The sequence below is a fragment of the Chinchilla lanigera genome, unplaced genomic scaffold (assembly GCF_000276665.1).
Source record: "Chinchilla lanigera isolate Chin_1 unplaced genomic scaffold, ChiLan1.0 scaffold00075, whole genome shotgun sequence".
Classification (NCBI taxonomy): domain Eukaryota; kingdom Metazoa; phylum Chordata; class Mammalia; order Rodentia; family Chinchillidae; genus Chinchilla; species Chinchilla lanigera.
Genome location: NW_004955476.1, coordinates 8870031 through 8882072, shown reverse-complemented (window position 1 = coordinate 8882072; position 12042 = coordinate 8870031). Strand labels below are relative to the sequence as shown.

Sequence of the window (12042 nt, the reverse complement as noted above, 5' to 3'; positions counted from 1 at the left end):
CGCGGCGGGCCGGGAGCCGCACGGGGCCGGGCTTCAGAGCCGGAGCTCCGGAGGCCGCGGGAGGAGCCGTCACTGGCACGGGGCACCGTCAGGCGGGCGCCGGCATCATCAGGTGGGCACCGGGCACCAGTCGGGTGGGCGCCGGGCATCAGGTGGGCATCGGGCATCATCAGATGTGCATGGGGCATCAGTTGGGCACCAGCATCATGAGGTAGGCATGGGGCATCGGTGGGCATCGGGTATCAGGTGGGCATCGGGCATCCTCATGTGGGCACGAGGCAGCCCTCTGTGGACTCCTAGCTCGCCGTTTGTCAGCCGCGGGAGCTCCAGCGAGCTCGCGCGTTCTCTGTCCTCCGACAAGCCTCAGGCAGCCGTCAGCAGCACGGTGCACGTGGACTGTGGCGATGCCCCTGGGTTGACGTCCGTGCGCCCTGCCTGAGTTCCCACTCCAGACCCTCCGCCCTGCGTGAGCGGGTGAGCAGGGAGGTCGCGGCCGCGAGGCCGGCCCGCGTTGGACCCCTGACCCGGACCCTGACTCCAGCCAGGGAGAAGTACGTTTCGGTGGTTTGTGAGCCCCCGGCGCGCAGTGTTTTGTGACCGCGGCCCAAGTGAACTAAGGCGGAATCGACCAAGGCGGCCAGCAGATCGCTAGGAGTCAGCCTCAGGGCGTGCGAGCCTGTATTTTGTTACTAGGCTCATCACCATTATTAACAGCCTAACATCAGCTACTTTGGTTTTGGAACAGAAAAGTCAACACTACAGAAGTCAAATGCCAAAGACAAGATTTGCAGTCTGTCCCGCACCAAGTTCCTGTGCAGAAACATCGACCCCAGGGTGATGGCTTCAGGGGGTGTGGGCTTTGGGAGTGCTAGGTCCTGAGGGTGGGGCCTCCTCAGTGGGGTCAGTGGCTTTATAAAAAGGTGTCCCTTAAGATCCCCCATCTCTTCCACCGTGTGAATTTAGAGCAGAAAGACGTTACCTACCCCTAAGTACAGGAGCCTTCACCGAATCTCCCGGTGCCTTCCCCTAGCTTGACCTGTCTTGGTTACTTTTCTGTCCTTGCTGAGACAAAATACCCGACACCCAAAGTTAAGGAAGGAAAGGTTTATTTAGCTCACAGTTTGTGGAGATTTCAGTCCATAATCAGCTGGCTCCAAGGCAGGGTGGCACATGGCACAGGGGCGGCAGTCCACCTTGGACTTGGCAAAAGACAGCAAAAGCAGCAAGAGCAAAAGGGTGGGGGAAGCAGGCCTCTTTTCCTCCCTCTTATTGTAAGCAGGCTTCCTCCCAGGGCAGGTGTGGCGCTCACACCATCTCCAGGCCCTTCTCTTGCACAGGATGAGGAGGTTTCCAAAGTGAGGACCTGACCCCTGCTGAGTCCCTTAGTTAAACTTCTAAACTTCTCCGGCTGACACAATGAATCAACCATTATACCACGCTATAGCATTTGTTTCTCTACATTTTGTTTATTGAGACAAACTTATTAAAAGGCTCAAACACAGGGCGTGTTTACATGGACCCTATAGCAAATACATACATTACAAATGTAGGGATGTGTTGCCTTCCTGCTGAACAAAAGGTTCCTAAGCTTTTATATACACAAAAGTTGTACGGTTTAATGTCCTAAAGTACAACAGAGCATTTACAAAGTTATTTTACACTAGGTACTGTTTGCTAACTATGTAGTTCAACGCCCTAGAACTGTCTTGTGTAATGACACAGCTGCCCGGCCTGTTCTCACCTCCTCTGGCTGAGGATGCTGGGTGGGGGAGGGGTTGCAGTCACAGCGGCCAGCTGGACCGTGGGACTGCTCCTGGCCCATGAATCCTCCCATCACCAACAGAAGGCCGCCCAGAACAGCTTGCTGCCCCTCCTGAGCTCTGCTGTGGAGCCTCCTGATCAGAAACCATGGCTTCCAATACCAGTAACTCAGAAACCTCAGGCTGCCCCTGAAACATTTAAGATGCCATTGGGATTAAAAAAGAAAAACCCAAAGCTTCGTTTGTGCACACTTACTGCAGTAAGGCTTTCAGGGACAGCTGTCACCGGAGGCTCCATGAATCCTGCCACACAAGGATCAAGTTGGTGTCCTGGTCAAAGAAAACCCCACCATGGTGGTTCCCCTTATCTCAACCATTGCAGGGGACAGCAGCTGAATTTCATTCGTCTCAGCCACTGCAGACGTCTTGTCAGAGTCACTACATCCTCCTCAGGCACCAGCCCCAGCAGCAGTGCCAGCTCCACAGCTATGCCTGTAACCCAGTCTGCCAAGAAACCCTGTCAAGAATAACTATGCTTGTGAGATGTGTGGGAAAGCCTTCCGAGACGTGTACCCCGTCACTCAGCACAAGCTGTCCCATTCAGATGAAAAGCCTTCTAGTGTTCTATTTGTAAGCAGCACTTCAAGAGGGAGGACCAGATGACTTATCACGTGAAGTCTCATGAAGCAGGCATCACCAAACCCTATACTTGCCATGTTTGTGGGAAAGGCTTCTCGAGGCCTGACCACTTAAGCTGTCACGTAAAACCTGTCCATTCAACAGAAGGACCTTTCAAAGGGCAAACGTGCACTGATGCCTTTGCCATCAAAGACAAACTACAGACACACAAGCTGTTAAAGCATTTTTAACACCAATGGACTAATATATAAAATACTTCTTTGGTAATCTGAACAACTACCTTGAAGATAACAATATGCAATATAACAACCATTGCTGATTTCCATCACCTTGTTTTGAAATTGTGTATTGTTTGTAATGTTTTTTTAAAACTTTTATTCTCTTTAAAATAAAACATATAAAAATAGTTTCTTTTTCTAATTATCTTACTTGTACTCAGGTTTTGGCTAATGGCAAAGCTTAATAAACAAAACACCTCTATATATTATGTTTATCCAAATTTTAGAGGTATGTATTTTTCTAAGGAAATCAATGATTTCCCATAAAGATAATTTGGAATGCAAACCTCAGGAAAAAATGCAAACCTATGAAATTTATGCCAAGAATAATCTACACCTTGTTTTATCTTATTTCAAAACTGAAAAAAGTTTTAAAAATACATCAATATATTAGAAATCAAAAAAGATTAAAGCATCTAAACCTCTTTATTATAAATGATTAAGAATATACAGCTTTCTAAAATATGAGCAACTCTCCCCTTCCAAATCCCGGATTTGACTGTTCTGTAATGACACAGGGAGGAGTAGAAGCTGCTGATGTTTAATTGTAACTTTTAGCATGGGATTATAAATCACAAATCTGAGCCAGTGATATACCTTTAATTGCCTAAGAAGTTAATTAATTTAGACTAAGCTATTAAAGATTTCTGTTCATTTGACTTAGGACAGAGTTCTAGCGAAGGAAACATAGAATTATAGAGTGCTTTAAGTATTCAAATAATTTCAAATATGCTAAATGTTTTAAAAGAAAGGAAAGCCAACAAAAATACCCAAGAAAATGATGATTAAAGTCTTATTTTTGCTATAGAATTTCAAAGACTCACAATGGAGCCCATAGACCAGGCTACATTTGTCTAAAAGAGGTTCATTTAAGTCCCTGTGAACTGGGAGAAAATTCTGGAAGGGGCTTAGAGTAGGAATGAAGATGCAGCTGTGGGTCACACCTGTTTGCTCTCTTTTCTTAAAATATAAGAAAGTTCCCAAGGGCTTGGGTTTTAACTAAGCCACTGGACATTTGAGCTTAGTTGGAATCCTCCAAAGAATAGAGCCGGCTCTTCATTTCGTCACTACTGAGTATTCAAACACTGGGAATTGCACGTAAAACAAGAAAATGGTTGCTTGATTTACAAAATCAAAAAATCTACACTGGATCTTGGCCCTATTAGATTCAGATACACAGTCCTGTTTATCTTAGTCTTCAGCTTCTGCTTTCATCCACCTTGTATTTATTCTAAGGCACAATCTCCTTTAGCAGTGTCAACATCGGCCAACAGGAGGACAAGTCTTGAGCGTGTAAACTTAGCAACTCCTTGAAAAAGCAGCATCTCTCTTGCTCTAGTTTCAGCAGGGCTAACTTTTTTTGACCTTTATTGGCCTGGCTGTTCATTTATCCACTCTGAAAATATTCACTAAGGCTAGGGGGTGCTGCGCACTCAAAGGCCTTAGTGGTATGCCCACACGTAGAACCTTGAACTGAGGTCCACCCTATCAGAACCGCATGGGCTGTGAAGGGAACTTCTCAGTATTGCAGTGTTAATACTGGGGGGAACTGCTACTGGGCATGTTGAACACCATTAAACATTAACTGATGTGGAACAAACAAAAACTACCAAAAACCCAAAGAAGATTCCAGAATTTTCCAAGGGGCCCACATGCACTTCATAATACGAACAAGATACATGAGTCAAACATGGCAGTGCTTTATATTTTATTTACTCACCTAAGACCTGATAGAATTAAAAAAATATAGATTTTCTGGGGACTAATTTAGAATAGAAGTTAATGAGGTTACTATTTTGGTTAAGATTCTCCAGAGAAACATCCACTATTGTGTATGTGTGTGTGTGCGATCTGCTTCCTCAAAGTCTGATGAAATAAATACTGATATCATCTTAAAAAATACTTTCACAGCAACATCTGATGGGAGAACTTGCCTCAAACTAAAAAAAAAATTAAAAAGGGGCTAGGAATGAAGCCCTGGCTTCAGTCTCCAGTACCACACACACATCTTCTAAAAGCCCCATCTACGAGTGCGTGAAGCTTTGGGGGGACTTTCTTGATAAACCATAACATCGTGTCTATAGTTACCGTTATCCCGTCTCTCTGGAGCACTTTGATGAATACATTGGTCCTAAGGATGATCTCCCCAGGAAGACTGTGTTTGACCCGGGACCTGGGGGAAGGATGATCTCAGCAGAAGCAACAGGAAGCAGCTTGGTTTCACCATCACCTTGACTTTGCTGTTGTGGAGAGAAAAGCAGAGGGCACAGAGTCTGGTTCTCAATATTAGAATGCTAGTAAGTGCTGCGACCTTCTGTATTGCTAGGGTTCAGAACAGACTCAATATAAAATACACATATGATTGTACAAAGATTCATGAGGTAGACTTACAGCACCCAAATTGGAAGAGTCCCAGTGGCTGTCTTTTGGACCAGAGACAGAAGAATCAAAAATGCACCAGAGAGCACTAGGGAGCCAGTAGCAGTTGAAGGTCAAAGGCCTGGAAACTCACTGCAGAGACAGGTGTGGGTCTGCGGTAGAAAGCCAGAGTCTGTAGGAAAGCTGAAGCGTCTGCAGTGGGAGCCTGAACACACGCAGGAGGAACATCCGCAGGCCGTAGCAAAGGCCAGAAGTCTGCCTCCAGAGAAAAGGGCAGGCTTCCTTCTTTCTCTTTTTATTCTGTCCAGGCTACAACCATATTGGTAGGTGCCACCCACATCCGAGGGAGGTCTTCCCCTAAGTCTGTGGCCTGCCTGTTAGCCATTCACAGACACGCTTATTAATCTGCAAGTCAAGCTGACATATCACAACTGACAGTCATAGAAAGGATTTGTCACTGTTTGCAAACAACATGGTGTAAGTAGATTAGAGAAACTCTTTAAAATATGTATATTTATTTGCTTGTTGCTGTACTTTGGACCTGCAATGTCTTTGAAAGGCTTGTGTGCTAAATCCTGCTCTCCTGATTGGTGCTGCTGGTGCTGCTTCACCTTTCAGAGGTGAAGGTAGTGTGGCGGGGTTCTGGTCATTGCACCTGTGCTCCTGGAGGGACAGTAGGGCCTGGCCGCTTCTCTTACTCTTTTGTTTCCCACCTGTGAGTTGAGTGGCTTTCCTACGCCACACACCCTCCCAGTGATATGCTGAAAAGCAATGGGGTCACTGACCATGGCCTGAGACCTCTAAGACTGGGAGTCACAGTAAACCTTTTCAAATTATAAGCTGATTGTCTCAGGCGTTGGCTACAGTGATGGGACACTGCCTGACACACTTGTAGTGAGATGAAGTTTTTAATCATTACGTGTTTAACAAAGAAATTGTTCCTTTGTGATTTCAAGAGAGGAACAAAACTGTACATTGTAGTTGTACCACTTCATAGGGCTGCAACAAAATGCTTTCAAATTTTAAATTTTTTAAGCTTACTTTTTGCATTTAAACATGTATTATTATCTCAATGGAGTTAATAATTTGCTGTAACTGGTAAATTTCCTTCGATTTCTGGAAGTCAAATTATGTTGACAAGATTGGTCAGTCCACACAAAACCATTATGCATAGCCTATAACTTGGGGCATATAGTCTACAGAAACCTTCTACACCTTTAAATTAACTATTCAATGGTCTTTGATGAGTGAGTTAGTGACTTAGTTGGATCTTTCTCAGAATAAAAAATAGAAAAGGCTTAGAGATGTAGTGTAATGTGAAGGATTTGAGTTTAGTCACTAGTACCCGCCCCACCTGCACACACAAGCATTATTTCTCCAAAGCATGTCTATCTTAAAAATAGTTCAACCAGAACTGCCCACATATATTTATGTCTCCTCACTCATATTCTTTGTTTGTTTGTTTGTTTTTGTTTGTTTTTCTCCGGTACCAGAAACCGAACTCACGACCTTGTGCTTGCCAGGCAGGCGCTTTTGCAGCTGAGCTAAATCCCCAGCCCCCTCAGTCATATTCTTAAAAAATAAAGCCCATTATAGTTGACAACTGCTGGGCAAGATCTAAGAATGCTAAAAGGAAATTTTTTTACTTTGAGGAATTTTTTTAATATTCCTCCAGAGTATAATGCAATTGTGTGTTCATAGTTTAAGTGAGAAACGAGATTAAGCCAGAGAAGCAGTGGCAGAGTTTATTTTCACAAAGATACCAGCAGATGCCAGCAAACACCGAGCCGTGAGCCGTCCCGGGTCTGCACAAGGCTTCTAGGTGTCGCTGTCGGGTAACTGTGATGCAAGGGAAAAGCTCAAGACCGAAGCTGTCTTCCACGTGTGCCTCTGTCAGACCATCTGAAGGTGGGAGGGGGTGCTCTTAGCCCCTCAATATCTCTCATGGATCCCACAGTGGGGTCTGAGTTTTCAGGGCAGCCACAGCTTTTCCCAGGACGGAACTGCTGTTGTTACAAAAAAGCGAACCATCTACACCACCATCTGGCAAGCCAACGTACATTTTAGACAGCTGACCTCCCTTTCACAAATCAAATGCTTTACAGAGTATTTTGCATTCCGGGCTGAGGTGCAGAGGTGCTGCACACGGAGTATTTGTGGGAATGTGAGGGCTGCATTGTTCTGGGGGCAGCTCACACCTTGTCTGTCTTTCACAGGGGTCTCTCACTCACTTCTACAGGGCTGAGAATGATGCTAAAACTTGCTGCATTTGCATTTTTATTAACAAAGCACTATATATATATATATATATATATATATATATATATATATATACACACACACACATACATGCAGGCATATTTCAAAATTTGCTAAAATAACTTGCTTGAATCCAGGCCAGGAGAGCAGGTCTAGAAAGACTGTCAGGGTGTAGAACAGCTTGTTACATATATGGAACTAGACATAATATTTTAAAAACAGAACAACTTTATGTATGATACACCAAAGGTAAATAGCTATTTTCTTTTTGTCTCCCAGAGGTAGTATTTATTGAAGTAAGCAAAGTTTTAGGAAGTAGAATTATGTGCATTTAAAATTAAAACAGATACTATCTTATCATCTGTGCTGTCTGAAACTATGCTGTCTGAAAAAAATGGGAATAAGATCAAATGGGATAGCATTTATTCTGTTCAGCTATGCACATGCACTTTTACTTTATGTTTGTGGGCTACATGGTATAAGTTCAGTCTTTGTGGTCTTGCATTAACTTCTCTCCTGGGGAAGAACTTCTCTTGCACAGAGCAGAAGTGTTTATTAACTTTTCTCTGCTTTTTAGATTGAAATGATTTGAAAATAATTTAGCCACTGTGAATATTTATGTAAAATATGAAAAGGATCCACATTTCACTGTGTTCTATATTTCTGTAATTTTAAATAACAGAATGTACATGAGGAACAAATATTAGCAATTTTTTTCAAGAAATTTTCTCTTATTACTGTCTTTAAAAGTAACACAGATCTGCTCTAAGGAATGCTGAAATATAGCTGCTTAAAGTCAATTATTCTATCAGAAATACATTCCTACTTTAGGCAAAAGAAAAGTCTAAGATGTTAATTTATTCCTTTGAAGAGCCTAAGCAAAGTACAGTACTAATTTATACTTAAAAGTAAAGAAAAAGACTAAACTCTAATAATTCTAGTTCAGATAAAATTGGTGTGTATACATGTAAAAAAATTTTCGTTAAATCATACTGGGCGTGGTGGCGCACGCCTGTAATCCCAACACTCAGGAGGCTGAGGCAGGAGGATCATTGCAAATTCGAGACCAGCCTGGGCTACAAAGTGAGCCCACGACCAGCCTGAACTGTATAGCAAGACCCTGTCTCAAAAAGACAAAAAAAAAAAAAATCCTTAACCAGAAAAAAGTAAACAACCTGACTTAAGTAAACATGTGATTTAAGTAAATAAAGTCAAAATATTCCTTTTTTGTCAGTACTCACTTGAAACATGATCAAGGAATTGATCTTCTGGTAATCGGGTTAATGAAAAATTGTAAATGACATGCCATTTAAATGTCTTACTATTTTCCCATTGCTGGGGCAAAGAACCTGATACCCATCTCCTGGAAAAGTTTTATTTTGGGTCACAGTTTCAGTCTATACTTGGCTAACTCCCAGGCAGAACAGCATGGTAAAAAAGCGCTCAAGCTTTGTATGACAGCCAGGAAGCTGAGAGAGAAGGGAGAAGCTCAGGACAAGAATTCCAGTCATGACCCCAGGGTCTGCTTCCTTACAGCAGGCCTAGCCCCACCTCTTAAGAGCGAGTCCAGCTCTTAACTCATCAGTGCATTAATTCAAGAAAAGCATGGTGCCCAAAGGATCCAATCACCTTTCAAAATCTCCACCTCTGAACATGTAGGAGTTTTGGGCACACTATACCTAATGCGTTACAAATTGCGAAGCTGAAAATGGCATTCCATCATAGTAAAACCAGTGCTGGGCTTTCAGGGAGAGGGCGGAGTGGTGAGCAGTAGAGAAAGAGCCTCTCCAAGATTTGGTGTTCAGATACTGGAATATAGCAGTGTGAGGAAGACAAGAAAGAAGGACCCAGGAAGGATCTGAAGCAAGAATTGAACCCCGGGGGCTGGGGATTTAGCTCAGCTGCACAGTGCTTGCCTGGCAAGCACAAGGTCATGAGTTCAATTCCTGGTACAGGGAAAAAAAAAAAAAAAGAATCGACGCCCACGAGAACAGAGAGACTTCAACAAAGGAGGAGGAGGTGGCAGGTGCCACTTTCTCCTTGAGCCTTGACTCATGCATGGGAGGGGCAGCTCGAACCTGCAGAACCGCGGTGCCTGCTGACCACCCCCAAGACCTCCTGGGAGAAAGGCAGCCGTGGAACAGAACAACAGACTCAGAAGACTGCAGTGGCTGCTGAGTTATTCAGGTTCAGACATCCCCCAGGGGAAGGCGACTGGCTGGGAGCTGTCTTGGAGAGGGCCCAACTGAGCGAGGCACTCAGACCAGCCACGGGGCGGCTCCATCTAGCAGCTCCCAGTGTCAGGGTGAGGGAGCTGAGCTCAAGTCAGCAGCAAGTCCGGGAGCTGAGTTCAAGCTGGGGGTTGGGGCGTGGACTGCTGCGTGTTGAATGGGTCTGCGTCCAGCCTCATGACCACAAACAGCCTGAACTTCAGTGGGACTAAAACTACAGCTCGCTTGCTGGGATTAATGAACTCAGATCTAGACTGTGTGCCCTGCTGTCTACGACATTTTTTTGTTCTTCTTCTTGTTTTTATGAGTATGATCATGGTTTGTGGTTTTGTGGTGGTTGTTGTTACTGTACAATTCTGTTCTTCTTCCTTCCTTCTCTTCCCCTCCTGTCTTGTTCTCCACCAGTTCTCCACAGTTTGCATGATCTTCCTTGTCCTCCAGCCTTGCTTCTAACCTCTTCCCCTTTTATTTCTCTATTTTTTCCCCTAACCTCTTTTAAATTTCTCCCCTTTTAAATTTCAATATAGAGTTCTTCCCTGAGGGTAAAACTGCTATATTGAGGGCTTGTCAACTTTACACAATTTCTGGTTTGTTTTAGATTTTGTTAGATAACCACAAATGTAGTTTATACAGTTAAAGGTGGCAAATTAATGGTTACCTCAGTTTGTCATTTTCTAGACTGTTTTTGATGCTACTAATACTGCTGATTGTACGACTTTAGCCAAACTGACATCATTGCTCTAAACAGTTGTTCTTTCTGGTCTATCAAGACTGAGGTTGCCTAAGGGTCATAAAAAAAACTATAGGCCAGTTTCTAAGAACCAAGGGCTGGGCAGACAGGCAGCAACTTCTCATCCCAACAAACTGAGGAGGTAGGCTCTTACAGCAGACTCAAAATCCACAATCCAGCTACACCTGGAAGATACCTCTGAGAAGTAGTCATTTCCTATGGATTCTAAATACTAGCAATAAAGGTACTTGCCACAGCCAATTTACAAGCATCAAGCCAAGAATTTAAAAAAAAAGAGAAGACACTTAAACAAGATGGAACATCCAGACTTCCAGCTCACCAAGGGCAAACCCAGGGGGGCATGAGATAAACAATCTGAAAGCCACCCACCTGGACTCTCTGAAGTGGTCACAGTGGAAATAACAAAGCAAATGAATGAGGCTCTAGAAAAACTCAAATCAGAAATAACTTCTCAGATACCTGAAGAGATGGTGACCATAGTGAAAACATGCACTGACTCTTGAGCAGATACAGATTAAAAAAAAAAAAAAAAAAGGATCTTAGCAAAATGATGGAAACCATGCAAGCCCAACATAGGAAATAAACGGAATCCATGAAACAAATTGATATGCAGATTAAAATTTCCACTGAAAGTATACGCAGCAGAATGAGCCAATGTGAGGACAGAATATCAGATACAGAAGAATAGGATGCAGTTAGTGGTTATGAAAAGAAAGATTTCTTAAAAATAGTGAGGGACCATGAAAAATCCAGCAGCTGCTAGATGATGCAGAGAAGAACATAAGTTTGATCGGAGTCAATGAAAAAGCAGGTGAGAGCACAAATGACATAAAAAGACCTGTTTACAGAAGTCATGGCAGAAAATTTCCCTGGCAGGGAAAAGAATTTGACATAAGGACAAGTGACACATATAGAACTTCAATCAGCCATACATACAAAAATCTATACCAAGGCATACAGTAGTCAAGATCCCAGAAATTCAACACAAGAACAGAATACTAAAAGCTATTAGCAAAAAGAAACATTACCTATAGAGGAAAGCCCATCAGAATCACACCAGACTTCTCAACACAGACCGTCAAGTCAAGGAGAGCTTGGGGTGAAGTATTTGAAGCCCCCGAAGCAAACAACCTCCAACCCAGACTGATGTACCCTGCAAAACTCTTCCAAAATTGATGGAGAAATAAGATACTTCCATGACAAAGAACACCCGAGGAGATTCACGAACACTCAACTAGCACTCCAAAGTATTCTGAAGGTCCTTCTAGAGATAACAAGAACTACCATTCCACGAATCCCAACAGAATTAATCCATCAGGCAATGCAAACGATTAAACAGAGGGGCAAAAAGGAGCCAAGAACAAGAAAATAACATGGTAAAGCCAGTGCTGAAGGAGATAGAAAATAGAAATATAAAAATGGACCTCTGGTGGTCAATTCAAATTGACAGTATAGTGTTTCAGTCAGCTGAGCATGGTGGAGCCCGTGTGCATTCCTGGCACTCCGGGAAGTGGAGGCAAGGGGATCATCACAGGTTCAAGTCCACCTTGGGCAACACGGTGACTCAGTGAGACTGCTCAAAACAGAGAAATTTTAAAAGGCTAGGGATACAGCTGGTGTGAAGGTTCTGGGTTTAATCCCCAGTAATGAAAAGGCAAGTGTTTCAACAACTATAAACTTGCTAAAAGTTCATGTGATTAACTAAGATCCTATTTTAGAGAAAACAAAACAGGTCTGAGGTGATA

At 43.4% G+C, this 12042-nt stretch overlaps 1 protein-coding gene and 1 pseudogene across 1 annotated transcript; both read left to right on the top strand.

The window, feature by feature from the left end:
- Nucleotides 1-516, top strand: LOC106146390 (translation initiation factor IF-2-like; the record flags this gene model as incomplete). Its single annotated transcript, XM_013503008.1, is given in 1 exon segment — nt 1-516. A coding segment is annotated over 1 exon segment (439 nt), but the record flags the coding sequence as incomplete, so codon positions are not given.
- Nucleotides 517-1756: 1240 nt separating this feature from the next.
- On the top strand, nt 1757-2629 carry LOC102009049 (annotated as a pseudogene).
- Nucleotides 2630-12042: the final 9413 nt, after the last annotated feature.